Raw genomic sequence first — 27,010 nt, forward strand, 5'->3', positions numbered from 1 at the left:
TTCAGGCACAGCATCCTGCTACAGATTGTTGCAGAGCCTTAGCAACAACTGTCATTCAACTTTGCAGGACATGTAATAGGCAATTTATTATTCAGGCTGTGCCCCTCTCCCCCCAAGTGAAGTCTGGGTTTTCTTTTCCAAAGATGTACTCTGACTAGTCAATGTTTTATTTCTTCCTCCTCCTGGTCCCTTTTGCCATAACTTGACCTATTCAGACACATAGTTTACAGCAACTAGATAATCTGGAACTACGCTTCCCAAGTAGGATCCTCCTATCCCTTGGTTAATTACCATGTTTGCTTTGGTTATTGAGACTAAGCATTCAGGCTTGTGTGCTGAGCTGTATGTCCCCAGGTTTACAGCTTAGCGCAAAATACAAGGCAGCTCACAGAATCACATAATCAGTTAGGTTGGAAAAGGCCTCTGAGATCATCAAGTCCAACCTCTGACCATGCCAATCAGGCCGTAGCACTGAGTGCCATAAACCGTCTTTCCTTAAACACCTCCCCGGGCGGTGACTCCACCACCTCCCTGGCCAGTCCATTTCAATGTCTAATCACCTTTTCTGTGGAGAAATTCCTCCTGCTGCCCAACTTCAACCTCCCCCGGCGCAGGTCGAGGCCATGTCCTCTTGTCCTGTCTCCAGTTCCCCGGGAGAAGAGGCCGACCCCACCTGGCTACGACCTCCCTTCAGCTACTTGTAGAGAGGGAGGAGGTCACCCCTGAGCCTCATTTTCTCCAGGCTGAAGAACCCGCCTGCCTACGACACACGACAGACACACGTTTTTACATCCAACATAGCTACATTTAAAAAAAAAAAAAAAAAAAAGGAAGAAGAATATCTGGCACTTCCCCTCGAATCCCGGTACGCTCACCCCCCCGCCCCGCCGGCGGGATCGGGGCTGCGTCACTGCCGCGCGCCGGCGGGCCGGGCAGGCCCCGCGCGAGGGGAGGGGCGGGGCCGGGGGCGGGGCCGGCGCCGCGTCCGAGCGGGGAAACGAAAGCGGCGGCGGCGGCGGCAGGAGCGGCCTCGCGTCCTTCCCCGCCGCGCTCTGCGAGCCGGAGCCCCCCCGGAGCCCGCCCCGGCCGGGGCTGCCGCCACTGCCGCCCGCTCCAGCGCAGCGCTGCCCGCGGGCCGGCGCGGGGCGCGGCCGCCGGTGGTTCCCGCGGGCTCCCTCCGCCCGGGGGGCCCCGCGGCTCGGCCTCGGCACCGGGGGCTGCGAGGCGGGCGGTGCGGCCGGCGTGAGCGCCCGGAGGAGAGCAGCGGAGCTGGTGAGGGGTCTGGAAGGTAAGTGCTGTGAGGAGCGGCTGGGGGTGTTTAGTCTGGAAAAAAGGAGGCTCGGGGGGGGGGGGACTTTATTGCCGTCTGCGACTACCTGAGAGGAGGTTGTAGCCTGGTGGGGTCCGCCTCTTCTCGCAGGGAACAGGAGGAGAGGACATGGCCTCAAGCTGCACCAGGGGAGGTTTAGCTTGGACATCAGGAGGGATCTCTTAACAGAAGGGGTGATGTGACATTGGAATGGGCTGCCCAGGGAGGTGGTGGGGTCATATTCCCCGGAGGTGTTTAAGGAAAGGCTGGCTGGACGTGGCACTGGGTGCCCTGGTCTAGTTGACACGCTGCTGTTCGGCCATAGGTTGGACTCGATGATCTCCGAGGTCTTTTCCAACCTAATTGATTCTGTGGTTCCGTGCGAGGCCGGCTGGGAGCTCCCCGCGGGCACAGAGGTGGTGCAGCGGAGGGGCTCCCGACGGACGGAGTGTCCCTAACTTTCCACTTCATTTTGTATGCTTTGGAATCTGTCGGGAAGGCAGATGCGGTGAGCCACCCTTAGTGGGGTTCTGTAGAGGAACCTGTCGGGGGTAAACTGAGAGACTGTCTCAGGAGAAATAGAAAATGGCCAGTTAGTTTGTTAGAAGGAGGGGAAAAAGCAATATCCTAAATTGAGGCAAGAGCAGATAAAGGCGAGTTGTCTGTAACAGAATTTCTTGTAGAATGGAAAAGATTTTCTAGCCATAGTGCAGTGAGGTTATGGGATCATTTTGCAGTCAGGATTGTGGGGATGAATGAAGCTTTTGGCCTTAAACTGCCCTGTATGTGCTTGTGGAAATAAGTTAGATAACAGAGGGTTTGAATTGGTGACCTGGGGCACCATTTCTAGCCCAGTGTTCCTATGTAGAATAATAAACACCAATAGGAGTTTAATTGGTTTTTTTTTTTGTTGTTGTTCAATAACAGGGAGGTTTTAGCTAGTGCTAAGTGTTTCTGCCTTTTAATTTTCACCTGCTTTCCTGTTCCTTGGTTCCTGTCCTCTGCAGACCTTCCCAGCTGGCTTCTATTTAACTCTATCTTAAACATTAGTCTTTTCTCTGGGTTTATGTGAAATTTATCAGCCACACCCAGAAGCTTCTTATCTTGACGGTGATTCCTGGTGAAAAACACACCCCCAACTGAAGCACGGGTATTTAATAAAGTTCTGTTACACAAGTCACGTGGGAAAGCTCCTTTGTTAATTAACCTTTGCAGAAGTGAGGTCAGAGTTGTTCAGAGTCCCTTGTGAGAAATTGGTTCTGCCTTGCATGTTCTCCATTAGATTCATCTTTCATTTTACTCAAGCACACCAAAGAATGTATCTTTGATGCAGTAGTAGTAATAATCAACTGCCATGTATTTAAATTAAAGAAATTTGAGAAGCATAACACCAAACAGTCCATAAAATAATCTATGTCACTATGCTGCTGCATTTTACAGAAAGTTAATTTGTTTAATGTTTGCCAAGTGTGATCATCTTTCAGCATTTCAGAAGAAAAATGAAGAGAAGGACAGAACCCGAGTTTAGCAGCCCCCAAAATAAGCAGAAGAAGAGGCTGGAAGATTTGGGATTAACCCTCAGTTCTACTTCAGATGATGAAAATCAATTTAGTAATCATACTACTCAAGGTAAGGTTGGAGATTTGGTATATGTTGCTGCAGGGAATCTAAGTAATAATTAGGAATTAAACCTACATCTCTTAAGTCATAATTGATAGCCTGAACTTCAAAATAATACTCTCTCCTTAAAAAAAAACTACGTTATTTCTTTTCACAGCCTTGAATTGGTGGGATTTTTTTTTAAGCTTTTTTAAAATCTCATGTAAACATTTTGATCTGGGAATTGTATGAATTCAGACGTAGAAAATCGAGTTTGAGGTAGCTGACTTGTGCATCCTCCAAAGCTATAAAGAGTCTTGTAATATATGAGCAGCATCGATCTTGTAAGTCTCAGCAGGTATTTGTGGTTTGGAGACTCTCAGTAGTGAGGAGTTATGGGTGTTGTACCATAAAGAAACACTGCAAACTTAATTTTGTTTAAAGGATAGAAAGAAATTGTTTATCTTACCATATTTTTGCAGATGGAAGAAATTGAGATGAACACAAAGGTTGATTTAGGCTCCTGCGTTTTAGCACCATCTCTTTTGCTGGTTGATACTCTAGTGAAACTCTAGTTTTACTCTACTAGAGTAAGACTCTAGTGTAGTAGTTATGAGGGGACACAAGTCCTGACTCTTAAAAACTGGTAGTTCAGCAACAAGTCTTGACACACTGAAAGGTTTTTTTAATTACAGTCATATATTTCATGGTGGTGTCGTTCATTTTCACTTCACTTTTTTTGTAATGGCCTTTTTGCTAACTTTTCAACTCTTTCCTCATCTGTTACTTCACTGATGCAGTTTTCCAGAAATGGGAAAGTAGGGAGATGTGTGAGTTGAGAGAGAAATAGTCTGTTTTCTCTTAAATTAGACAAATGTAAAAGAAGTTTAATCCTTTTTAGGAAACTGTAATGTCTTTTTTTTTAACGCATCTGTGGAGCAAAATAATTCCCTTTTAAGTGATACACAGAAAAAGATCAACTCTTCTAACAATTTTCTGCGTTATCTCAGGGCAGCTTTTGTAGTTCAACTTCTCCTAGTTGTACAAAGTAGCACAGAATGATTTCTAGTGCTTGGCTAACAAGGGAGGCTCAAGAGGCACAGATCCAGTGCAGAGTGTGGCTGTGCTTGCTGTGGATTGCTGCTCCTGTGGTCTTTATGGTCAGTCCCACAGCGTTAGCTGTAGTATGACTGATGAGGTGCAAGGCAGATTTCAGGAAGGAAACTTGTGCCGTTGCTTCACCCTCATAGTGATATTACCACACGAGAAATGGAAGGACTCACTGGGTTTTAGGGCCTCCCTTGTCACCCACCTGGTGCAGAGCAGGCTGAGAGAAATGATGACACTACCATGATTTCTGCCCAGATCCCAGTTACATCCAGCCGAAAGCAAATAGGTTTGGGCATCTCACAGCTGAGGACTATACAGTTCATACAGGCCTAGGTTCCTCCCAGCTAGGTCCAAAGGTGAAAATGGGCATAGACAGAGCTTCACTGTCTAGTGCCCATGAAGGCTCTGACGCATCAGTTTCAGGTGACATAAGTTTATTTTGAGTGTATGGTGGTACCTTGATTGAACCACTGACTTGGTTGTGTCCCCACCCATGGCAGTGAGGGGTGGGACCAGATGTTCTCTCAGGTCCCTTCTAACCCCTTAACGTGATTTTATTAAGTTCATCCTCAAACCTTTGTCTTGAGAGGTAAAAAGCTGTCTTGATGTAGTGAACTTGTAGATCCTTGCTACTGAAGTGGGTAGTGGGGCTCAAAGCTTAACAAGTTTAAATTTCTCTTCTTTCTGGAGTGTTGGCCATTTTGTAGATGCCTGTGTACTGGATGCAGATTTTTGGTTAAGTTAGGGATGCATTTACACTTGCAGCTAGATAGGATATGGAGGAAAATTCAGTATGTTTCATCAAGGTGCAATTGTCATTATTCTCGGGAGAGAATCCCTGTGGACCTTCTCAGTTCCTCAGGATCATTGCAAAGGTCAGGCACACCCCAGTTCTGTCATGGTTGTGCTGTGGCTGCTCTCCTGCTGTGATGGGGTTTGCCCAGCCCTTTGTGGGGCCTGGAATCCACTGGCTCAGAGAGGTTTGTCCCTGAGACAAAGGGGCAGATAACCAGGTGTTGGTTCCACAGGGTATTTTATATTACACCTGTGTGCTTCCCATAGCACATTTGAGATACTGAAATGTCCCCCAAGTGTGTTTTAATGTAGTTACTGAGATGCCTGTCTTCCGTTTTATTTTTATTTTCATTCTCACTTTTCTCACTTTTTCATTTGTTTTCAGAGTCTTCCAGCAGCAGCAGTGGGTCTGACAGTGAGAGCGATGAAAAAAGACCAGTCTTCAGCAATGAGTTCAAACAAGACTCTCTTGTGGAGGGTACTTCATCTCGCTACTCAATGTATAACAGTGTCTCCCAAAAGCTCATGGTAGGTCAAAATAGTTTTGGACTGAACTATAAGAGACTGATGAGTGCAAAGTGAAAAGATCACTTTGTTATAAGGTATTTTGATTCTGATCCTCTTCGTACCGGGGCTCTCTGCATCTTTGAGCCATCTACTAGCAGCAGTTGGGGGAGGCTGAGAGAGCTTGGTTTAAGAGGATCTGGTAAAGAAAATTGTTTCACATTCAAGTCCTAGGAGCAGGGAGGTGAATGAGAAGGGAAGGATCTCTGGGTCAGGCAGCTTGCTGAGCTTGAAAAAGAAGTCCTACTGTGTGTTACTTTGCAATGCTTAAGCTAAAAGATGCCTTGGAAGAAAGGCCCTTGTAAATTCTGCTTGACATTAATTTGTTTGGTCTTGAAGGCTGGTAGTATACTCTTGTGGAATTATTGCCTTAATTATTAAGGTGTTCCTTTTTCTTTCTAGTCATAACGCTCTGCTTTATGTAGGGCTGGAAATTTCTCAGAGAGGCAGGGAATTGTGAAGGATTACAACTGTGACAACTAAACTTTGAAAGTGATCAGCTGCCCCTTGATTGCACAGTTTTAGCACGGAAGAAGAAAATGCTTTTAGAAAGTTCTAAGAAACGATAAACTGTCTCATGGTAGTCTTAAACCTGGCAGCTTGTTCTTGAGTTTGAGGCAATAGTGGGCTGTAGAGCAGTGGAGTCTCTTGATGTATGCTTATTTCCTGATGCAGACTTAGTCACCGTGGTGTCACTAGTGTCTCATAATCATGAAAGAACAGAGAAACAAAAATGTTGATTTCCAAGTGTTGGGTTCCAAGGAAGAAGAAGAGATGTATAGTTGTGTGTTACTTGAAACATGACAGAAAGTTTGGGACTCACGGGAGACCTAAATGTGGATCTCCCTTTTCTCTGTGCTGGTCCTGTACTCAGTCTTTCTGTGCTGGTAGACCAGCTTGTACCTGCCTTTGCCAAGTTAGAAGTTCAGTGTTCTGCTAGAAGCTGGGAAGAACTAGCTGCTACTATGGGTGGGACTGCTTCTCAAGGAGGTGGAATGCTGCTGAGGAGCAGGATCATGGCTCTACATGAAAAAAAAATCTTTCTTGCTGAATTCAGAACTCAGTGGGATCCAGAGGCTGAGAGTTGCTGATCATTCAGACTCTGTCCATGTGCATTTTTGGCACTGGACAGGAGTTTGCTGATTCTAGAGCAAGACTATCTTTGGAGAGTTCTCTCCTGAGCCAATTAAGAAGTGTGCTTTCAGTTGCCACAATATGGGAGCTTTTACTACTGAATCTGGGAGGCTTTTGGTAAGACCTCATAAATTTGAATTTAAAGATTGATATCAAGTGATACCAAGTGTAATTGAGTAATTTGGCAGCATTAGGCAAGTAAAATTAAAATGGTCTTTAGTTGCTACATTTTCAAAATTCAGTCCTCAGAAAACTGGTATTACAGATTTGGTGACTGTGACATTTGGTGTGACACTCAGAGACAGGTAGGAAAGGTAATGGGAAAACATTTTGTCAGATATTCTTGTGTTGTTTCTCATACAGATTGGTAATAAACAATGTTTTTGTTGCTTCTCACAGGAGGGAGTATATGGATAGCATTCAAAGTGAATAAGTCATTAGGTCTTCTATTTACTTACTGTTTTGTAGATGCATACTGGAGGATGTGAAATTGAATGCATCCCTGCTTTTTGTTCTTGTTCTGTTTTTTTTGCTATCATTTACTAAGAGAAAAACCTGAAAAACTAGCAGTTAATGAACATAGTTCTTTTAACCTAAGAGATGAGGATGTTTCTGGAACAGTGTGTCTTGCATTCCTCCTCTGAGCTTTAGGTGAAGTTTTACGGATGCTTGAAATGCATGTGAGTGCATGTTCACAAAAAAGAATATCATCACAATATGATTTTTTTCCCTGCACCAACATCTTTTTTTAATGAGCCTTCCATGCTTACTGAATTCTGTGATGAATGTCTCCACGCTCCTCACTACTTCTCCCTCTGAGCAGGCTGTTCCTGCATTACCGAACCTTTTGTAATTTTCTGTCATCTCAAACATCATTCTTCAGATCTAGTTTTTTTTTTTTTGTGTCCTGCTTCATGAGGTGAACTCACTATTAAGTCCTGAAAGCCACAACTGAGATTAAAAATGCTCAGTGCCTTCAAGTCACAGGGTAATGGGCTGTTTCCTGTCTTTGACCTCAGTTGTAGTACATAAACTCAAGTCCACTTGCTTCACTGTGTTGTTCCCTTTGGTTTCTTTATAGGCCAAGATGGGCTTCCGGGAAGGAGAAGGTCTGGGAAAATATGGCCAAGGCCGGAAGGATATTGTTGAGGCCTCCAATCAGAAGGGAAGGAGAGGCTTTGGGCTGACCCTCAAAGGATTTGATGGGGACCTCAATATTGATTGGCAGGATGAGCCAGAGGTAAGTACTTTCTGTTTTGTTCTGTTCCCCATTTATGTTGCTGTGTTCAGCAGGAACTGGGAGAAACGATGTGTAAAGCAAGTGTGGGATTTTTTTTAACAGCTGTCCCCCCGTGTTTCTCAACTGTACTTTGAGAGTATTAGACTTTTGCCTCGTCTTGATTGCCAGACTTCGATTTTTTTTGTGGTGTTGTTTGTTTGTTTGTTTTTGAGTTTTTAAATTTTAAAAACAAACAAGTAAGATACATTTTAGTCTAGGAGGAGAAAAATATGGTTGGCCCTAAAATTGTGGCCTTTATGCTAAAATAACCCTTTATGCTAAGATTGGAAGGCAAACTTTGGGGGAGCAATTATTGTTATATTTTACTTGTAAAAGCATCTTTTGGTCTTCACATTTGGTCTTGTGGTTGCAGCCTAGTGCTTACGAGAAGGTGGACTGGTGCCCCGAGTGTACCACGGAGATCCCAGATGCCCAGGAGCTGAAGGAGTGGATGACTGTGGGGAAGGTAATTGTTTTATATCTTGGTACTTACCAGCCTAAGACAAAGCAGGGCTACCCAGCCTGAAACGATTGCCATGTCAAATAGTTGTAGAATAGCCCAGGTTGGGAACAACCACATGAGACTGCTAGTGCAGCTTCCTGCTTAAAGCAGAGCTGACTATGTCAGGTTACTCAAAACACAACCAAACAAGTCCTTGAGCATCTCCAAGGATGAAAACTTCACGACCTGTTTGAGCATCTGCTTCAGTGTTTGATAACCCAGTCAACAAAATAAAATTTCTGTATGGCTAATTGACATTTTTTATGTGGCTCCTGCCCATTGTTTCTTATGCTGTTGCTGTACATTTCTAGGAATCTATGTCAGTCTTCTCTGTTTCCTACCATTAAGTACAGCGATAGGATCTCCCTTTCTCTGTTCTGAACAAACTGTTCTCTCAGTCTCTTCTTTTACAGCAGGTGCTTCTGCGCCCTTGTCATCTTGGTGATCCTTTTCCTGGTTTTGCCCCAGTATGTCTGTCTCATACTAGGGAATTCTGAATTGAATGCAGTATTCCACATGTGGTCTTAAGATACATAAGAGGGGAGAATAATTCCTCAACCTGATTGCCACACTTTTGTTACTTCAGCCTAATAAGTGGTTGGCAGACTTCATGCATTACTGATACATGCTGCATTCTGAACTGACTGATACCATGCTTGCTAATTGCTATCTGTGTTCTTGTCCTGTTCCAGAGGAAGATGGTGATTGAAGATGAAACAGAGTTCTGTAATGAAGAGCTTTTACGTAATGTCCTGCAGTGCAAGGTCAGTGCCCTTTTTAGAGAGGAACTGAGGTTTTGGGGAAGTAAGTGTAGGAAATAATTGAAGAGGATTGAGTAGTTAACTTGGGTGCTTGGCTAGTGCTCGGAGCGTCCTCTTTCACCTTCATGTCACTGGTTTGACTTAGCATCCTAGTTTTTACTGTCTCTTCAGTAATCTGTTTTGAACCTCAGCATTCTAAGAGACTGTCTTTAGCAGGCAGCTAAACCTCATGCAGCTGCTCACTCGCTCCCCCACCAGCAGGATCAGGGAGAAAATCAGAAGGTTAAAAGTGAGAAAAACTTAACAGGTTAAAATAAAGACAGTTTAACAAGTAAAGCAAAAGCCACTCAATGCAAGGAAAGCAGAACAAGGAATTAATCTACTGCTTCCCGTGGGCAGGCAGTTGTTCAGCCATCTCCAGGAGAGCAGAGCCCCCTCAGATGTCACAGTTCTTGGGAAGACAGAAGTCATAACTCTGAAAGTTCCCCCTTTCTCCTTCTTCCCTCTGCCTTATATACTGAGCATGATGCCATATGGTATAGAATATCTATTTGGACAGTTGGGGTCACCTGTCCTAGCTGTGTCCCCTCCAAACTCCCCAGAAGTGCACCCCCAGCCCACTCACTGATGGGGCAGTAGGAGAAGCAGAAAAGGCCTTGATGCTGTTTGAGCATTGCTCAGCAAAACCATCTCTGTTACCAACACTGTTTCCATCACAAATCTATCTCCATACTAGCTACTGTGAAGGAAATTACCCCAGCCAAAACCAGCACAGAAATGATTGAAAATAGTCTCCCTTTCTTAGTCCGACTGAAAGGCTGAAGGCTTGGATAAGCTGGGGAAATAAGCTCCCTTTCTTGTGTGTTCCACTTCCATCCAAGATTTTATCATGCCCTTTGTAAATTGTGGTAGAATGTGAGTGTGTATATTTGTGTAATACATACTTTGGTTTGGGACTGCTTTTGAGGTGGCTAACCACCTTATCAGACTTTGGAACTGTCAATACAGAATTCTTCAGTGTTGCTAAATTTGCTTAAGAGCTGAGGTGGCTTTGAAGAAGAGCAGATATCGTTATGTGATGGAAAAATGTTTTGTATTGGTAAACCAAACCCTGCCTGGAGTTTGCTGTCTAAGGAGAGAGAAGCATGAGGATAGGAAATACTCGTGCCTACCTATCCCTCCAGCCTGTGCCAGGTCCAGCTGAACTTTGTTTCTGTTTGTGCAGAGTGTATTCGATGAACTGGATGGAGAAGAAATGCGTCGAGCTCGAACGAGATCTAACCCCTACGAGATGATCCGTGGAGCTTTCTTTCTGAACAGGTTTGTAGAACATCTGGTAGTGTAGTCCCATTCCCATTTATGTCCACTTTCAGCTGTGGGAGCCAAGGATAAAACTTACAAGGGCCCTGGTTATGTGTTCACAGGGCTGCAATGAAGATGGCAAATATGGACCACGTCTTTGACTACATGTTTACAAACCCTAAGGACTACAATGGGGTGAGTGCCTCTGGCTTTCAAACAGCACTGCTTTCTCAGAGAATTTAGAAGGTGGGAAGAAAGGAGAATCTATAGGATACTAACTGGCAAAACAGGTGTCTTGAAAGACTTCTCCGAGTAGTGCAGTTTATGGCGTATCTGTTATGGGTTGGTAAATTTCCTCAATTTCCTCTTGCAGGTGCCTTTGATAAAGGAGTATGATGCAGAGCTGCTCTACTTTGCTGACGTGTGTGCTGGTCCTGGAGGCTTCTCTGAATATGTCTTGTGGAGGCGGAAGTGGCATGCAAAAGGATTTGGCATGACCTTGAAAGGACCTAATGATTTTAAACTGGAGGATTTTTATTCTGCTTCCAGTGAGCTCTTTGAACCTTATTATGGTATGTAGTGCATCCATGAGTGTTACCTGATGTTTTCGCTTATGATGCAGCCTCTGCATTGGTAGCAGGACTGGTATTGCTACCAGCACCAGGATCTAGGAGAAGTCTAGGGAAAAGTTTGCAAGGTAGGAGGGAGTTGCCATCAGAGAAAGGGGTTGAAATTGGTGAGCTTGCATATCAAGTCATATTTTTGCACTTATTTCCCTTTCCCTACTTGCTTTATGACACAGGGGTTTTTTGTGGTTGCTTAAAAAAAGTCCAGATTATATTGTGTTTGGAAGTGAGTATTGTATTTCTTTGGGATGATTGGACTTATTATTAGAAGGTTACAAATGCACAATGTAAATAATTTTATGCCTGTAATAACATGTCTTTAAGAGGTGAGCAGTGCAGTGAGGCTGAATCTTACATTTTTAGCAGGTTCAGCTATGTGTCATTCCTACTTGAATGAGAATATTATGTTGTCCTGAGGCTAATGTACTACTCATCATTTGAGCGTGGTTATTATATGGCTTTGTTTTGGCCCGACCACACAATCTGAATAGTTTTTGTAAATTAAAAAACATCTTTGGTGGCGAACAAGGGAATGCTTATTGGCCTATCAGGGTTTTGTAATTTATGACTAAATGTTGCCTGAGTACATCTGCGCGTACTGATCTGTATTTTGTACTTGCAAACATGTTAGTGATTGTCTCCTTTTTCACCTTAGGAGAGGGAGGGATTGATGGAGATGGAGACATCACTCGATCAGAGAACATTACTGCTTTCCAGAATTTTGTTTTGGACAACACTGATCATAAAGGAGTGCATTTCTTAATGGCTGATGGGGTTGGTCAATTTTTTTTTCTTCTTGCACTAAGAACCAAAACTGATACCTCAGTCTGCATATAGTAGGGTATTTGACATGTATCTTTAGCTATGATGTGAAATTCTTCAAGGTTTGCCATTAAAATTCCTGGTAGCAGCTCTTTTACCTTGAAGAAACAGAAATTATCAGGATTCCATGATTTATCTCTGTAGAATCCTTTGCTTGACCAACACATTTGTGGAGATACTAATTGTATGCTGTGTGCTTTGCAGGGTTTCTCGGTGGAGGGTCAGGAGAATCTGCAAGAAATCCTAAGCAAGCAGCTCATGCTTTGCCAGTTCCTTACAGCACTGTCCATTGTCCGGACAGGTATGTTTTATCCATTAATCTTTTCCTCCTTCTCTAAGGTGTGGGTGGCACCGTGAAAGGTTGCTGTACAATTTTTATTAATGTGCCTTGAAGTCTTCTTTGCAGTGAGGCTCAGTTGCACAGAATTGAATGTGTATGCATACATCCTGAGATGGTTGTCACAAAGTTAAGAGAACTGGTCAGAAAAACAAGATTTTTAATGTTTATTTTGCTTTTAATTAAAAGCATAAGGTAAAATGTGTTAATTTAAACCTCCTAATTTGTTAGGTTATGTTGCTGTCTTGGGCTCAGGTCACTAGTGTGATAACCGGACGGTATATCTGAGTTTTGTGGCACTAGCTGGACCAAGTGCTTCCTGAATATGTCGGCTGATTAGAACAGAGTCTTTATCCAGTTCATCCTTTTCTGTAACTTCTGGCTTTTCTCCTTTAAATTTGCCATCGGTGTGATCAGAACAAGATGATGTCTCACCTTGTCTTAGCTGTACCTCATTGTTGCTAAGTGATGGACATTACAGCTGTATCTGATTTGGATGGCTTCTCTCTTCCAGTGAGTTTAGTTAGCCTTTGGCACTGACGCAGGAGACACATGGTAACACAATGATCATTTTTATCTCGTGCCCTGTGTGTAGAAGTACCTGAGGCAACGATCTGCTCAGCAGAAGTCTCAAATGTAATATGGTAAAAGAGGCAGCCTTGAAGTCTTTCCTACCTGGGTAGATAATGATTCTGTAAAACTGCCTGCGTTTTGCTTGGGAAAATTGGGAATCTTGTCTGAAGGTGAGAGGCAACATAGACTCTTTTTCTCTCTAGATAGCAAGTTATTCTGTTTAGGTAACATTTCTTAGTCTTTTCCTCCAGCCTGAGGCTCCTTGTTGCACATACTAGAGCCTCTCTTCCATGGAGGCCTTGGCATAGCATGCTGCCATGCCAGAGGGCACAACTTGTGCCTGGAAGGGGGAAGTATGTTGGGTAGATAGAAGGTTTGCTTGTGAGACAGCCTACATATTGATTTGATTCTGGTCAAGGGGATGCTTTTCTCTCTTTGCTGCAGAGACATGGGGATGATGTTTCATTAAGCCTTACTGGTGCACTTCATAAATGTGTTCTAGATGCTGTTTAGTTGTACAGAAACACGATAAGTAGTTCTGCAGTAGAGAAAGTTTTTGAGGTGCCTGGTATCTTCTTGTTTCCTTATAATCTGCTGGTTTTTACGTACTTCCTTTCTGTTTTCCAGGAGGGCATTTTGTCTGCAAAACCTTTGACCTGTTTACTCCATTCAGTGTGGGACTTGTTTATCTGCTGTACTGCTGCTTTGAGAGGGTGTGCATCTTTAAACCTGTGACAAGCCGCCCTGCTAACTCGGAGAGGTAAGATTCTTGAGCATGAGGGACTACTAAATAAAGTATCCTATAAATACAGTGATAAATGGATTTGGGTAAGCCTAGTGGAAGCTTTGTGACATGCCTCAATTGCCAACTGCCTTGAAGGAGGAAGCATTTTAGGTGTTTAGCAAATTATGACAAGGCAAAGATGATATTTGCCAAATTGCTCTTATGGAAAGAAAGCTGTGGTACTGGATATATAACAAATTCTGTTTTGCTTGAAACGGCTACGGTTTCAATGAAGCCAGAGCATATATGAGGGGCTGGATGTGAGCTGACTGTGTGTGCTCACAGCCCAGAAAGCCAGTGGTATCCTGGGCTGCATCAAAAGCAGTGTGGCCAGCAGGTCGAGGGAGGTCATTCTGCCCCTCTGCTCTGCTCTTTTGAGACCCCACTGGAGCACTGCATCCAGCTCTGGGGTCCTCGGCACAAGAATGACATTGACTTTGGATCTTGGAGTGAGTCCAGAGGAGGGCCACCAAGATGATTAGAGGGATAGAGTACCACCTCTCTGACAAGGAAAGGCTGAGAGAATTTGGATTGTTCAGCCTGGAAAAGAGACAGCTTAGGGACATAACTGGGGCCTTCCAGTACCTTAAGGGAGCCTACAAGAAAGATGGAGAGGGATGTTTTACAAGGATGTGTAAGAGATATGACAAGGTGTAATGGATTCAAAGTAAAAGAGAGTAGGTTTAGGTTAGATACTAGAAGGAAGCTCTTTGCTATGTGGGTGGTGAGGCACTGGAACAGGTTGCCCAGAGAAGTTGTTGATTCCCCATCCCTGGAGGTGTTCAAGGCTGGGCTGGATGGGAGTTTAAGCAACCTGCTCTAGTGAAAGGTGTCCCTACCCGTGGCAGTAGGGTTGGAACTAGGTGATCTTTAAGGTCCCTTCCAATGCAAAACATTCTATGATATATGTATTTTTCTTTGTACCTGTCAAATTTGGCAGAATTGATTTACTACTTGAGGGAGGTCTCTGGGTGTTTTGCATAGGGTTGCATTTCCCAGTCTTTCCAGGGCATAGAAAACATCATGACTTTGTGATAGGTGATATTGCACCTTCCTAGGGGTATCCAGGAGAAAGGAATTCCTGGGATTTGGGAAACTGTCCTTACAACAGAAGTGTGGCTGAAGAGTTGACTGTGCGGAAGAACTGAACCCACATGATGTCCCTGCCTTGCTCTGCAGGTATTTGATTTGCAAAGGACTGAAGTCAGGGATTGATGACGTGCGGGAATACCTCTTCACGGTGAACATCAGGCTCAACCAGCTGCGCAACTCTGATGTGGATGTGAACCTTATTGTCCCACTGAAAGTGATCAAGGACAACCAGGATTTCTACAATTACATCGTCCAGTCCAACGAGAAGTGAGTGCCTGTGGGTGATGAGAGCTGCTGGCTGTAGGCAGGTTAATCGGCAGGCATGGCTTTCAGTTGTAGCTTCTTGCACTCATGGAGATACTTGTTGATGCTGCCACACTGCACTGCTTTTGCACCCCAAGAGGCTGAGCAGAGCAGAGGGACTCTGTGCAGACAGAAATGCTGTATAGATGTTAGTGACAGTTTGGCCTCTTGAGTACTCTGCAGAAAAGAATGGAGGGTACTGCCTAATTTGTTCCAGTGATCTTCCTGTCAGTTTGAATCATGTTGGCAAAGATCCCTCACTGCTCTGAGGATCAGACTGGCTTCCCCCTTGTCCCAGCACTCTTTTGTGTTTTGAACGGTAGAACAACCTTGGTGGTGATAATTTGCTCTCTGACTGAAACTTTTATTTTCTTTTAGCCACTGCAAAGTTCAGATAAAGGCGCTAGCCAAAATTCGTGCTTTTGTTCAAGACACGTGAGTATGTTCCTCTGGTTTTTCGTGAGGATGTAATTAACCCACTGTAAATTAATTGCTTGGCCCTTCTTTAATATGCTCTTGATTTGAGCTAGTACTTGTCTTGGCCTTTGGAGCCAGGCAAATGAATAGTGCTTTTAGGTAGCTCAGTTTGTGTCTCTGCCTGAGTTATTTGCAGAAACGTGTGGGTGGCTGGAGGAGTCCTGAAAATTGATGGTCTATTATCACCCTTGTTGAGAAGGCTTCCATGCATTGCATGATTTCCAGTTACCATAAGTGAGCTTGCTTCTTAGCAGGAGTGTAAAAGCAGAGAAGTAACTCCCAGCTGGTATGTTCAATTCAACAGTAACCATCTAAGCTGAGCGTGGTTCATAGCTGTTCCATTTTCCAGGGGCAATTGAAAGCATTTAACTTACATACCTAGAATTACTCAACACTTATGAAGTTAATTTCTTGCATAAAACTAAAGCCATTGCAGAGTTTTCCTGCCATGACTTTTCTGTTCAGGTGTTATTGAGAGATAATATATGGTAGAAAGTTGGGTGAGTTTGGTAATAAGGAATAATCCAAGACTTAATAATAACATTGATGCTGGTTTTTGTGTGGCCTTTAGTGGGTTTTCACTGCTGTTCTTAAGTAGGGCTGTGTACCCAGCTCTTGGAGATCACCATAAATTCATACTAATACATAACTTTCTGAAAATATTTATACCCAGTGGTACTTTCATGGAACGGAGTGGTAGCTGCTAATCAGCAGTGCAGGCCATGAAATAAAGCTGAACACAGGAACTGGAAGTGGGTGGAGGGTGGGGAGGGAAGGCATCATTCCTCTTTTGTGTAACCTGTTGTGGAGCCGTGCATATTTGTCATGTCCAAGCCAGAGGCTGAAAGATCCAAGTGCTGTAGGGCTGGGATATGTAAGGCTGCAAGATCAAGGAGGTTTTAGCATCTCAACAGTCTGCTGTCTTTCTTTAGGACACTGATTGAGCCACGGCAGGCTGAAATCCGGAAGGAGTGTCTCCAGCTATGGGGGGTAAGTGTGCTGTCAGGCACGGCACTTGTTGTGCAAGGATCCTTGCTGTGGTGAAACAGGAGTGGAGCTGCAGTACAGACACGACTTTTAGCCAGAGGTTTAATATATTGTCTTGTAGGAAAGTTGGAGGCCATTTCAAGCTGTTTATGTAATTAAACAGGATATCCCTGATTTATTGTGTATGGCTTAACCAGGCAGGCTCCTTTGGTGCAGTTCAGAATATCTCATTGTACATGGAGTGAACTCAACACCTAGATCTCAAGCAGCAGAACTCTTCAAAAGGTCTTGTTTTATGAGTCTGCAGTTTCTGTTTCCCAAGCTGTTGACTGCAGTGGAGCTGTGGAGCTGGCACTCAGTTTCACATACTAATTTTATGTCTTCAATGAAAGAGTATTTCATCAAAACATGCATGAAATCAAAGGTTTAGGCTATATCTTTCTGAAGTTGCCTGTTGGTTTCTGGGAGATGTGGTATGCCTACATTAAATTTGCAAAACATGAGACCTTCTAGATGCCATATGACGTCTCTTCTTCAACTGGAATCCCAAGAGCAGGAGTTTTGGGGGCTGGATGTTCTGTCATGTATTGAAACGAGAAATGTTCCTATGAATGTGCCAAAGAATAACACTTACTATCAGTTGTTTGGATTTGTTTTCAGATTCCTGATCAGGCTCGTGTTGCTCCTTCATCTTCAGATCCCAAGTCCAAGTTCTTTGAGCTGATTCAGGTGAGACCTTGCCCATAAGCTTGTTCTGAGTCCTTTCACACTAATCTAAGTTTTTTCCCCCCTGGAATTAAGAGATGAAGAACCTAGTCCTGGATTATCATTTCATGTAGAAGTTGCATTTACCTACCTGTTGATGTAATGTATCTAAGTTGCCTTCTCTGCACTTTGTTCTTTAGGGCACAGACATTGATACCTTCAGTTACAAACCCACCCCTCTGAATTCCAGCACACTGGAGAAAATTCGCCAAGTGTTAGATTACCGGTGTATGGTGTCTGGAAGCGAGCAGAAGTTCCTCTTGGGCTTAGGGGTAAGTGCTAAGGACAGTATGGAAGTTTTGCTGGTTGATTTAAATGCTACTATTCTGCTTTGCAGTTTCAGCCCATCCTTTCCTTAAAAGAATCCCCATCAGCAGCATCTGAGACTGCCAGTTATATTTCTTTCTCCTGATGTCACTGCTTTTCGCACTAATTAACCCTGTTTTTGTAATCTCAGCCTACACAGAGACCTGCACTCCTGCTAGTGTCTCTAATTATCTTCACTGTTCTCTTAAAGGTGTTCTATTTCTGGTTCTTTATGCAGGTATGAAAAGTCACTCGCAGATTAGAATCAGTGTTTTTGTTCCTTTGCTGTAGACATTAAACTTCTTCCGTAAAACTTCTGACAAAGAAACTGCCTGTAACAGCTTAGGACAGAAAGATTCTCTGAGGGCTGCTCTGCAGTTAGCCAGAGGTCTCTCCTCCACCCCTGCCCTCATGAAGCTTTGGCTGAGTTTGACTCTGCCTTCTGCACACAGAAATCGCAGATCTACACCTGGGGTGGTCGCCAGTCAGATCGCTGGACAAAACTGGATTTGAAAACTGAGCTGCCACGAGATACTCTTCTGTCTGTGGAGATTGTTCATGAGCTGAAAGGAGAGGTAGGAGCCCATTCTCTTGCTTACCAAGTGGCTGCAAATACAAAGAGAGGTTTTGCCTATTCTGTGGAAGATACTGCAGAGTAATTGTTCCATCTGTGCCGGGTCCAAAGTGTTTTTGGTACATCGTCTTTAGAGTAACTGTATTGGATGAAGTTTCTTCTTTCTGTCCAGCACTAGAGATACAAACTTTTAACATTGTTTTAAAAACCCTTTGGACCTGAACTGTTGCTGTTCTACGTGGAGCAGCTTGTGGCATTGCCGGCATGACTTCATGTGTCTGTGGCTCTTCGGGTACATAAATGCTCAGCAGTGATTGCAGGCTGTGGGGAAAAGATTCTCAAGGTATATTCACAGCGTAAGGTAGAAATTCTCAGCTGCCTGGGACTTTGCCTGTCCTCTGGTACCTCAGATGAGGATGCTGTAGTGCACTGGGCTTTGTGCTGTGGTACCTGATAAGCACAGAGGGCTGGTCATGGTAGCTGTGGTACTGCCCTCTCCTCCCCTTAGACAGAACTGGGTATTTAGGATGCCCCAGTTTTTGGTGGATGGCATGTTACTGTATAATGGGCAGCAGGGAATTTGTGTGCTTCTAATATCAAGAAAGGTGCTTTCTTGATAGAAAAGAGTGATGCTGTGTGAAAAAAAGGAGCTATATATCCAAGCTGAAATATCACCAGTCTGAGTGGTAAATCTCTGTATTGCCCTCCTTAGGGGAAAGCCCAGCGAAAAATCAGTGCCATCCACATCCTTGATGTCTTGGTGCTGAATGGCAATGATGTTCGAACGCAGCATTTCAACCAGAGGTATGTGGGATCTGGAGAAACTTTTTTCTTGTACCTGAATAGGAGTGACTGGGAAACAGTGTTCACCCAAAAAGCAGAATGCTGAGCACAGGGAGACAAGTGCATTCAGCTGAAACAGAGATACAAGGATGAGCTGTGAATGAAGCTGCTCTGAAGTGAAGTGCTTATAGACTTTTCCAGCTGTATCTTCTCTGTGTATGAGGGCAGGTTTAGCTCCTTCCTTAGTCTGGGTTGAGCCAGGAACAGCTGGGGTAAACTGAGCATTCTGGGAATACAGCTAATAACTGGCTGAGGGTGAAGGAACAAGCCCCTCTGATTCCTTAGGGACATGATGTCTCTGCTAGTCCTACTATCCTGCTGATGCATCAATGCATTCAAAAGTGTGTGGGCCTGTAGAGTAAGCTATGGAGACTCATTCCTAATGGGTAATAGCCACTATCACTGGGCACTGAATTGGGAGGGTGGGGTGAAAAAAGTCTTGCTCAGACCCATTTGGCTAGCAGTGGAGGCAGTTTGCATGTATTGAAGTATCTAATCAGTTATTCTGCTGAAAGTATCCACTGTGCCAAAGATCTCATTAAATTGCTGGGTTCTCCTTCCATTTTCATTCAGGATTCGGCTGGCGGAGAAGTTTGTTAAAGCTGTTTCTAAACCAAGCAGACCAGATATGAACCCCATCCGGTGAGTAACGACTCCTTCCCTCAGCCTGGCATGCTTTGGTGCCACTGTGTTGGAGGATGAAGATAAGGAGCTGAAGGGGAGTTAAATTTCAGACTGAAATTCATAGTTCTGTTTATATTCTTTGGAAAGAGGCTAAAAGCTCTTTCAATATCTAAGGTAAATATTGTTAGAGGAGAAGTTGTGGCCTCCTTTCAAATGTCAAACAGTCATATTTTCCTCATAGGTGGATTGGCTGGTGCTGATTTCAGATATGTGCAATAATAGGTCTAGCACCTAGTTAGCTTAGTTGTTGCAAAGAATTCTATGCTGACTGGTAATAGATGAAATATTGACCAGCATTTATCAAGACAAGGCTTTATTTACAACCCTAAGAAAGTTCCTGACAATGGGCTTCACCTTTGAGTGTCTCCTGACCTTCCATTTCATTAATTCTGCTGCGGTAGAGCATAAGAGCATTACTGTGCTGGGCACCAGATAGGTATTATGGACAAAACAGAAGCTAGAAGTGCAGCAATATTAGGAAAGAATCTGGAGGCAGGGAAAGAGAATGTTGTCTTTGGTGGCTTAATGAAAGGTAATTAGTGGGATCTCAGACTCGAGACAAACAGACAGTTGTAGTAATTGGAGGAGCTCAAAGTGTTGGGGTGGGCTGAAGGTGAAGTGAGGAGGAGAGCTGTGGAAGTGGATTGTGGAGGGGTCCTTCGCTGCTCTTGTGGAAAGGTGTTAAGGTGTTCCAGTGATGCGCTTTGAAGCCTGATGCTTGTAGCAGTATATGGGAAATGGGTGTTTGGAGTGTCAGATCAGAGGCAGTGCTTTTGAAACTTAATGATTGTTTTTCTGTGTCTCAGAACAACAGAACTAGTTTGATGAAATGATGGAATGATGACTCAAAATCATCTTTACTGATTGAAAAAAAAAAAAACCAACCAAAACTGTTTTTACCTCATGGTAACTAAGGAATCTGTGGCATCCCTGAGGATAGTAACAGTGAAGATCAGGTTGTGAGGCCAGAACCTGTCTGGGTCTGATCCCAATTAATTTATCTGATGGGAAAACAAAAGCACCTGACTTTCACTGTTCTTACTCTTCTGTGTACTCAACCTGAAGTAAAAACGCACAGCTTCCTTAGCAGCAAGGATGCTCACATGCTGCTCATAGCAACCCAACCATGAGCATGCAGGTGTCAGGTTTTCTCAAACCAGGAAGAGTTAGCCACTGAAACATAAGATTGAGGAGAAGGGTGAACCTCAAGTCATGCTTGACTACCTCATGCTGTACAAAATCAGCCATTTGTCTGCTCCCTGTAGCTGGAACAGGAAAAAAAATAGTTAATTTTTTTCTTTTTAAATCATGCTTTTGTGTTTTCCTCCTAGAGTGAAGGAGGTATACAGATTGGAGGAAATGGAGAAAATTTTTGTGAGGTAAGTGACTGGTGCAAATGAAACTAAGGTTATCAGCCACTGGTGCACAGGAATGGAAGGGATGTGCTCATCTGGGCTAGAGGAGTCCTGTTGGAGCTCATTTAGCTGGTGGCTGCTGTTCCCGAGACGATGCTGTCTCAGAGCATCATTCTGCTGCATTCTAATGCTGTAGATGTGACCAGTGCACTTAAAAACAGCTGGAGTAGCAACAGTGCTGGAGTTTGTGTGCAGCAGTATCAGTGGATTCTCACTAGCTTGAAAGATCAAGAGTTCATACCTGAATTGGTAACCATGTTTGGATTAATTATGGTAGTTCATCACAGATTCTTCATCCCAATACTCAGTTTGCAACCTGATCTAGGCAGGTCTGGCTGATTTCTCTAGCCCTGTGTGGGAAGGCAAGAGACTGAATTCTCTGGGATGTGATGATTTGGTCCTGTCCCGTACAGTGCTGTCAGTTCACACTCTCTAGAGAGGTGTGTGCAAGAGAGTGGTAAAGGAAGAAACAGGCAACCTCTATCACTGCCTTCTCTCAACATTTAGGTTAGAGATGAAAGTCATCAAGAGTTCAGGGGGAATGCCCCGGCTGTCCTACACTGGCCGAGATGACCGGCACTTTGTGCCCACCGGACTCTACATCGTACGGACTATGAATGGTAGGAAGAGACAGTCCTCACTCTAACTCAGCTTTTCTTTGTTTCTCCAAGTAAAAAGTATTCACCAGGCTTGTTCCTGTTGTAACTTGGTAGAAAACTAATGGGAGTATTCCAATGGCTATTCCAACTGTTTGCATGTAATGAGGGTAGCTTGGATTTGGATAAGGGTTAGGGTATATTTATGAGACAGGTTTTTCTGTTGTGGGTTGATTAGCTATTATGTGGGCAATTCCATTTATTTACATGACTGATTATTTTTTTTTTAGTGGGAGAATTTTTTATCAAGATGTTTTCTAGAGTAATGGTACATGGAAATATCCAATTTGGAATGTCAACTTTTAAATGCAGGGATAAGGGATTTTTCCTCAGAGAATAGCTTGGGGAGCAGGACACCTTGGGGAGAGGAAAGGAAAAAGGAGTAACAGAAGGATCCCAATTATTATTATAGATTCTTCCTTCTTGCTTGCACTGTATGTGTATTTATAACTGTGCTTTTTTCCTCCCTTTCATTTTCTGTCTGATCCCTGTAACTTTTACTAGATCCCTGGACAATGGCATATAGCAAAAACTTCAAGAGGAAATTCTTCTTCAACAAAATGACCAATGTAGCGACGTACAGCCTGCCTGCTGAAGCCATTGCACCCTTTCAGTGAGTATGAGCCAGAGCTGAGGCTGTGGAAAGAAAGCTGAGTGTCTCTGTGTGTGTGCACACCTGGGTATTTGGGAGGAATTCAGGAGTGCTTGTGTTCTTGCACTGCAAGTGCAGCTTGGTCACCAGCAGGGTGTGCTGCAGGAGCTGGTACCTTCTCAGACGTTCAGGAAACTGCCGATCTGGAATCTTGGATTTTGTGATAATGGCTATGAATAACAAACGCCTCACAACTTTGTTTCCCTGTCTGCAGCAGAGTACAGGTTACTGAGCCTCCTGCACACAGGGAAGTAGAAATTGAGCCCAGCAAGGATAGTTTGCTCTGTCTCTGTATTTTAACGTGCTTGGTTGGAAGTTGCTAATTTAAAAGCAAATCCCAGTTCATTTAGGCCAGGCTCTGGAATAAGCTGTGGGAAACCGGGAGCTTTCTTAAAGTGGGGAGACGGAGAGAGGGAGTGAAAAATAGCAGCTCTTAGGGAAAGGATGGAGTGGCTTGCTGTGGGACAGTCATTAACACTGTGGCTGCTGAACCCCATCTGTTTCTACTGAGTACTAGGCTAAGGCCATTACTTAAATACATCAAATCTGTCTGTGACACCTCAGGGCACCTCAGACACTCCACCTGGGTGGAGATGTTCTGCACACCCTGCCCTCAGGTGGTCTCAAGAGATGCCCTCTACCACTGTTACCCAAGACTGTGCCTCCGAGCAAGAGCTTGGTATCAAATAGGGTTCCTGATTTTCTCCCTTTGTTTCGCCTTACCTCCCTTGCAGCAGTGCTCTCAAGAATCCTGAAGCTTTCCCTAGCGGGGTGGATGGAAAACAGGCTTAAAAAGCAGAGGCACTTGATGCCTTTTCCCTCTGTGTGTCAAGATGCATTTAGTTCTGCCTTTGCACTGGAAATAGACCAGCACGAACCTGCAGGAATGGCTGAGGAGGTGGAGGGAGTGCTTGTGTGGGACTCTAGAAGGGATGTTTTGTGTTTGTGTTGTGGTTAGTGAGTACTAATGTCTGTAATTAGCCATTGACATGTGCTCTTGTCCCTCTGCTAGTACTGCTTTGTTAGAACAGAAGCACTAAATAAGCTATGAATATTAAGTGTCAGTAATTGTACAAATCTAAAGGCTGCTGTGCTGGCAGTAATTAGCAGCTCTGATTTCATTATGGCTGGGACTGTGTTGATGCAGTGAGGGAGGGCTGTGCTTGATGGATGGAGTGGGAGATGGCTGTAGGACTAGAACTGTCAGCAGCCAAGCTGAACACTGTTATTTCACACGAGGGGAAAGAGGGGATGATCCTAGTAGCTGCTTTTGTGCAGTGGGAAGTGCTGTTTGTTTGCAAAGCTCCATAGGACAGCCATTACTGATTATAGTAGATCTGTGGTGAGTGATTAGGTTGCTGCCCCTGGCAGGCTTTCTAAATTCTTCATTAGGCCTTTCCATTGCCTGCAATGACAGTTTCATCCTCTGAAAAACATGGGGGGAGGTAGGGTTTTTTTCTCTAATGACCTGACTCCTTCCAGCAAATACTGAACTGAATTCAAGTGAAGCTAGAATTAAGAAGTTTGTTTCTGTGGAAATCTCTCAGGGTTGGCAGTTGCTGTACTTTGGGAGCTGTAGAGTTTGTTGTAAGGTCAATGAATGCACCAGTATTTCTCTGTGGCTCCCATTGTAAAGGCAGCTGTCCCTGGATAGGATGAAAATGTTTTCCTTTCCCTCCCCTGCCAGACTAATCTTTCTCTCCTCTCTGCCCACAGCATCTGCCATTACAGCCGCCTCTTCTGGGAGTGGGGGGAAGGTGTCAAAGTGCACGACTCTCAGAAGAGACAAGATCCAGAGAAGCTCTCAAAAGAGACTGTCCTGTCTTTCATCCAAGCACACTACCCCTAACCCTTCTCCCTTGAGGGTGCAGGGGGAGCTTGGATTCTTCAGGGACTGATGAGACTGGGAAGGCTCCACAGCTTCTATCCTGTTCTTCTCCAGAGCTGATTTCCTGGAGGTGATTGAAGCAGGGGGTGGTATGCAGAAGGCGCAGGATGAGGCTCTACCTTGGCAGTGTATATAAGAGTACAGCCCAGGTAGCACCTGCTGCCGGAGTACCCCTGGTGATTCCTGGAGCCAAGGCCTAATGCCCTACTGCATGCATGAGGCCAAGGGGCTGGCAGCTTTCTTTGCTCCTGCTCAAACATTCAGCAAGGTCTGTGGAGCTCTGTGTGTGCCAGAACTTTCCAGGCTTGTGCTTCTCTGGCAGTACGGGAAGGAGCAGAGAGGTTTTGATGGCAGAGCTTGGCAACTGCACATTGAAGCAGCCCTGCATTGTTCCTGGCAGCTATGTCTCCTTGGCCTTGTCAAAGGCCTACACTTCCCACTGGAGGGTGTTAACTCTTGGGGAATGCTTGTTGTGGGACACAAGTCATGTATCCTTGTTGGCGTCTCCAACACTTCTGGTTATCAAGGCACTCAGTTGGCCACTGGCAATTCTTATGTGATGGTATCCTGTCGGACAAATGCCAATGCAGATGATGAGTAGAGCTCCTGGCACAGATCTGAACTGCTCAGTGCCAGGGCTTTCTCAGACCTCTAGAAGCTGCTGTGACAAGGATTTCCCCTCTCCACATTAGTGACTGATCCCAAGCCAGCAGCCTAGGGTTTGTGAACAGGTACCACTGTTGGTATATGTGCCTCATGGTACTTCTGAGACCAAGGTGCTTTGGTTCTTGGTACTCAACACTGTTACCCAAATCTTCAGGGAGGAAGGCAGATGTGGGAGGGAAGACACTGGAAGGCTGGGATGCTGGAGTCTTTGGAAGAAATTATGAGGATGTCTGACTTAATTAAAAAGACCCAGGGCTTCAGTGAAAAGAGATCTTGACTTTGACCATGTTGGTTAATTAGAAGAAATCCTGTCCCCTGACTGTACCCCTGGCAAGGTAACCAGACTTTCCTTTTTAAATGTCAAAGAGGCTTTGAAACCCTTTGTATCTCATTTGGCTGTGGAACTGCATCTGGGGTGAAGGCATAGAGCTGTGAAACTTTCAGCATGGTATTCGCATCCAGACTTCTCCAAGCACTTCTGTGCCAGGCTCAAAGTTGGCTTCTGTTGCATGTTTTATCTTCACTTCTGGCTTCCATGGCACTTTGCCAGGTCTTCCACATAAATCAGGAGATAACACATAGTTGAATGCTTTTGACCAAGAAGCAAAATTGCCCCTTTTTTTTTTTTTGTTCAGTGTTTTGTTTCGTTTTGTTTGTTCTTGTTTTTAAACACAGATTGGCAGTAGGGAGAAAACTGATTTAGGTCTGAAGTGTGCCTTAAGGAAAGCTATAGTTCTAGAGTCTATAGCAGTTATTAGATAGAGTTTTTTCTCCGCAAGCATACATATGATTTGAACAAGCTTGTGCGGCAAAACTGAAATTTCCACTCAGATGCAGGTCTGTCAAAGCAGGTGAAGGACTGCAGGCTGTTAGTGCATCCTCTTGCTGACCTGTAGACCCCCTCTGCTCTCAAACGTGTATGAAACAAGTGGTGGTCCTTCCTCCAAAAGAACAGAAGTGTGTCACTAGTACCTTTTGTCCTGACACAAGCAATTCCACGAGGAACGAGGAGAATCTCTCCCACTGGGCAGTAAAGTACCTCCAACTGTGTGGTGTCCTGGCCTGTGTATAGCTGGCTTTTTAAACCAACCAGTAATTGAGTTCTGGCACTTGTGTGGACTGCCTTGAGGCTGTTCCAGTGCCAGCAGAGCATGCTGCTCCCTCTGCCAGCTCCTTCCCTGAGTGTTGTACCCTCCACTCAAGGCTTTGACTTCTGTGGGCTGGCAGAGGGGTGACTAAGAAGGACACTAGGGGGGGTGAGTGTAGGTCTCTGAGGGTACAAGAATGCCTCGTCAGCCTGCAGGCTAGCTTTAATGAATGGATACTTTATGTTTACTCAGTTGTCTCTAGCTCCTCATTTAAATTTGCTTTTTATTTTTGATTTTATTTTTGATGCACTGAACCTTGATTCCAAATCTCCCTTCGAGACAAGCTTGAGCCACCATGCCACTTGCTTCCCTGCTGATGGATTATGTTGAGAAGGGCTGGGTAAGGTCTTGCTGAAGGGAATGTTATGTATGTTAATTGCACAATGTATTATTAGGCTTTGTATTATTTTGTGTTGACTTCTCTGCTTTCATTGTCTCTATTGCCAATACAGCCCCTTTAGTTCACAGCAGTGCTTGTTTACTTCGCTTCCCCACAAAATTCTGGCCAGCAGTGTGTGCTAGTGTGGCGACAGAGATATGCCTTGCAGAGTTACATTTTCAAGGCAGTCCTTTCTAAAGGCCTTCCTGCCAGGTTAGAGCATGCTGAGGGCTACTTACTCTATGTCCTGCATGGAAATGAGGGGACTGACTACAGGGGACAGTCTCCAGTGCTCCTCTGCAGCATGCTAGGCTGCTTTTCCTCTCAAAGGAAGCAGATCCCAGGCTGCAACAGACCAGTAACCACAGCTGAGACCTCACTGTCCAGGGATATTAAGTGCCTAACCCAGCCTAGGCTTATTGTGGTGCAGTGTGTGCCAGCAGGAAGATGGTAGGATGGGAATAAAGCACTGCTGGCAAAACAGGACAAAACAAGGAGAGAAATTTAAAACAAACAAACAAGCAAAAAACCCAGGAAATTACAAGGTCAGATTATTTTATTTAAAACCCTACACAAGCACTTCCATTTCTGGCAGGTGCTAGTAAATTCTCTTCTGCAAGCGCTGATTCTCAAAGGCACAAAATGGCTACCAAGCTCTGATGCACTGGAGAAGCAGGC

The 27,010-nt window shown here is 44.4% G+C and overlaps 1 protein-coding gene across 2 annotated transcripts; it reads left to right on the forward strand.

Annotated features, from left to right (window-relative positions):
• The first annotated feature begins 1,192 nt into the window (after positions 1 to 1,192).
• Positions 1,193 to 26,420, forward strand: CMTR1 (cap methyltransferase 1). Of its 2 annotated transcripts, XM_027887621.1 has the most exons (24): positions 1,193 to 1,288; positions 2,794 to 2,938; positions 5,199 to 5,341; positions 7,593 to 7,751; positions 8,164 to 8,256; positions 8,985 to 9,056; positions 10,279 to 10,373; positions 10,478 to 10,550; positions 10,729 to 10,927; positions 11,637 to 11,755; positions 12,008 to 12,104; positions 13,341 to 13,473; positions 14,677 to 14,856; positions 15,271 to 15,327; positions 16,302 to 16,359; positions 17,017 to 17,085; positions 17,262 to 17,393; positions 17,880 to 18,002; positions 18,714 to 18,805; positions 19,418 to 19,486; positions 20,860 to 20,907; positions 21,451 to 21,563; positions 22,104 to 22,212; positions 23,968 to 24,100. In XM_027887621.1, exons 2-24 carry the CDS (start codon positions 2,809 to 2,811, stop codon positions 24,098 to 24,100), a joined length of 2,496 nt encoding a protein of 831 aa, XP_027743422.1. In that variant the 5' UTR covers positions 1,193 to 1,288; positions 2,794 to 2,808. The 2 variants fall into 2 exon arrangements, with proteins under 2 accessions (XP_027743422.1, XP_027743423.1); XM_027887622.1 differs by lacking the exon at positions 1,193 to 1,288 and having other exon boundaries at positions 2,809 to 2,938; positions 23,968 to 26,420.
• The last annotated feature ends 590 nt before the right edge of the window (positions 26,421 to 27,010 follow it).

The sequence above is a fragment of the Empidonax traillii genome, unplaced genomic scaffold, assembly GCF_003031625.1.
Source record: "Empidonax traillii isolate 1590-97213 ecotype Southwest subspecies unplaced genomic scaffold, ASM303162v1 scaffold218:size1087226, whole genome shotgun sequence".
NCBI classification, from domain to species: Eukaryota; Metazoa; Chordata; class Aves; order Passeriformes; family Tyrannidae; genus Empidonax; species Empidonax traillii.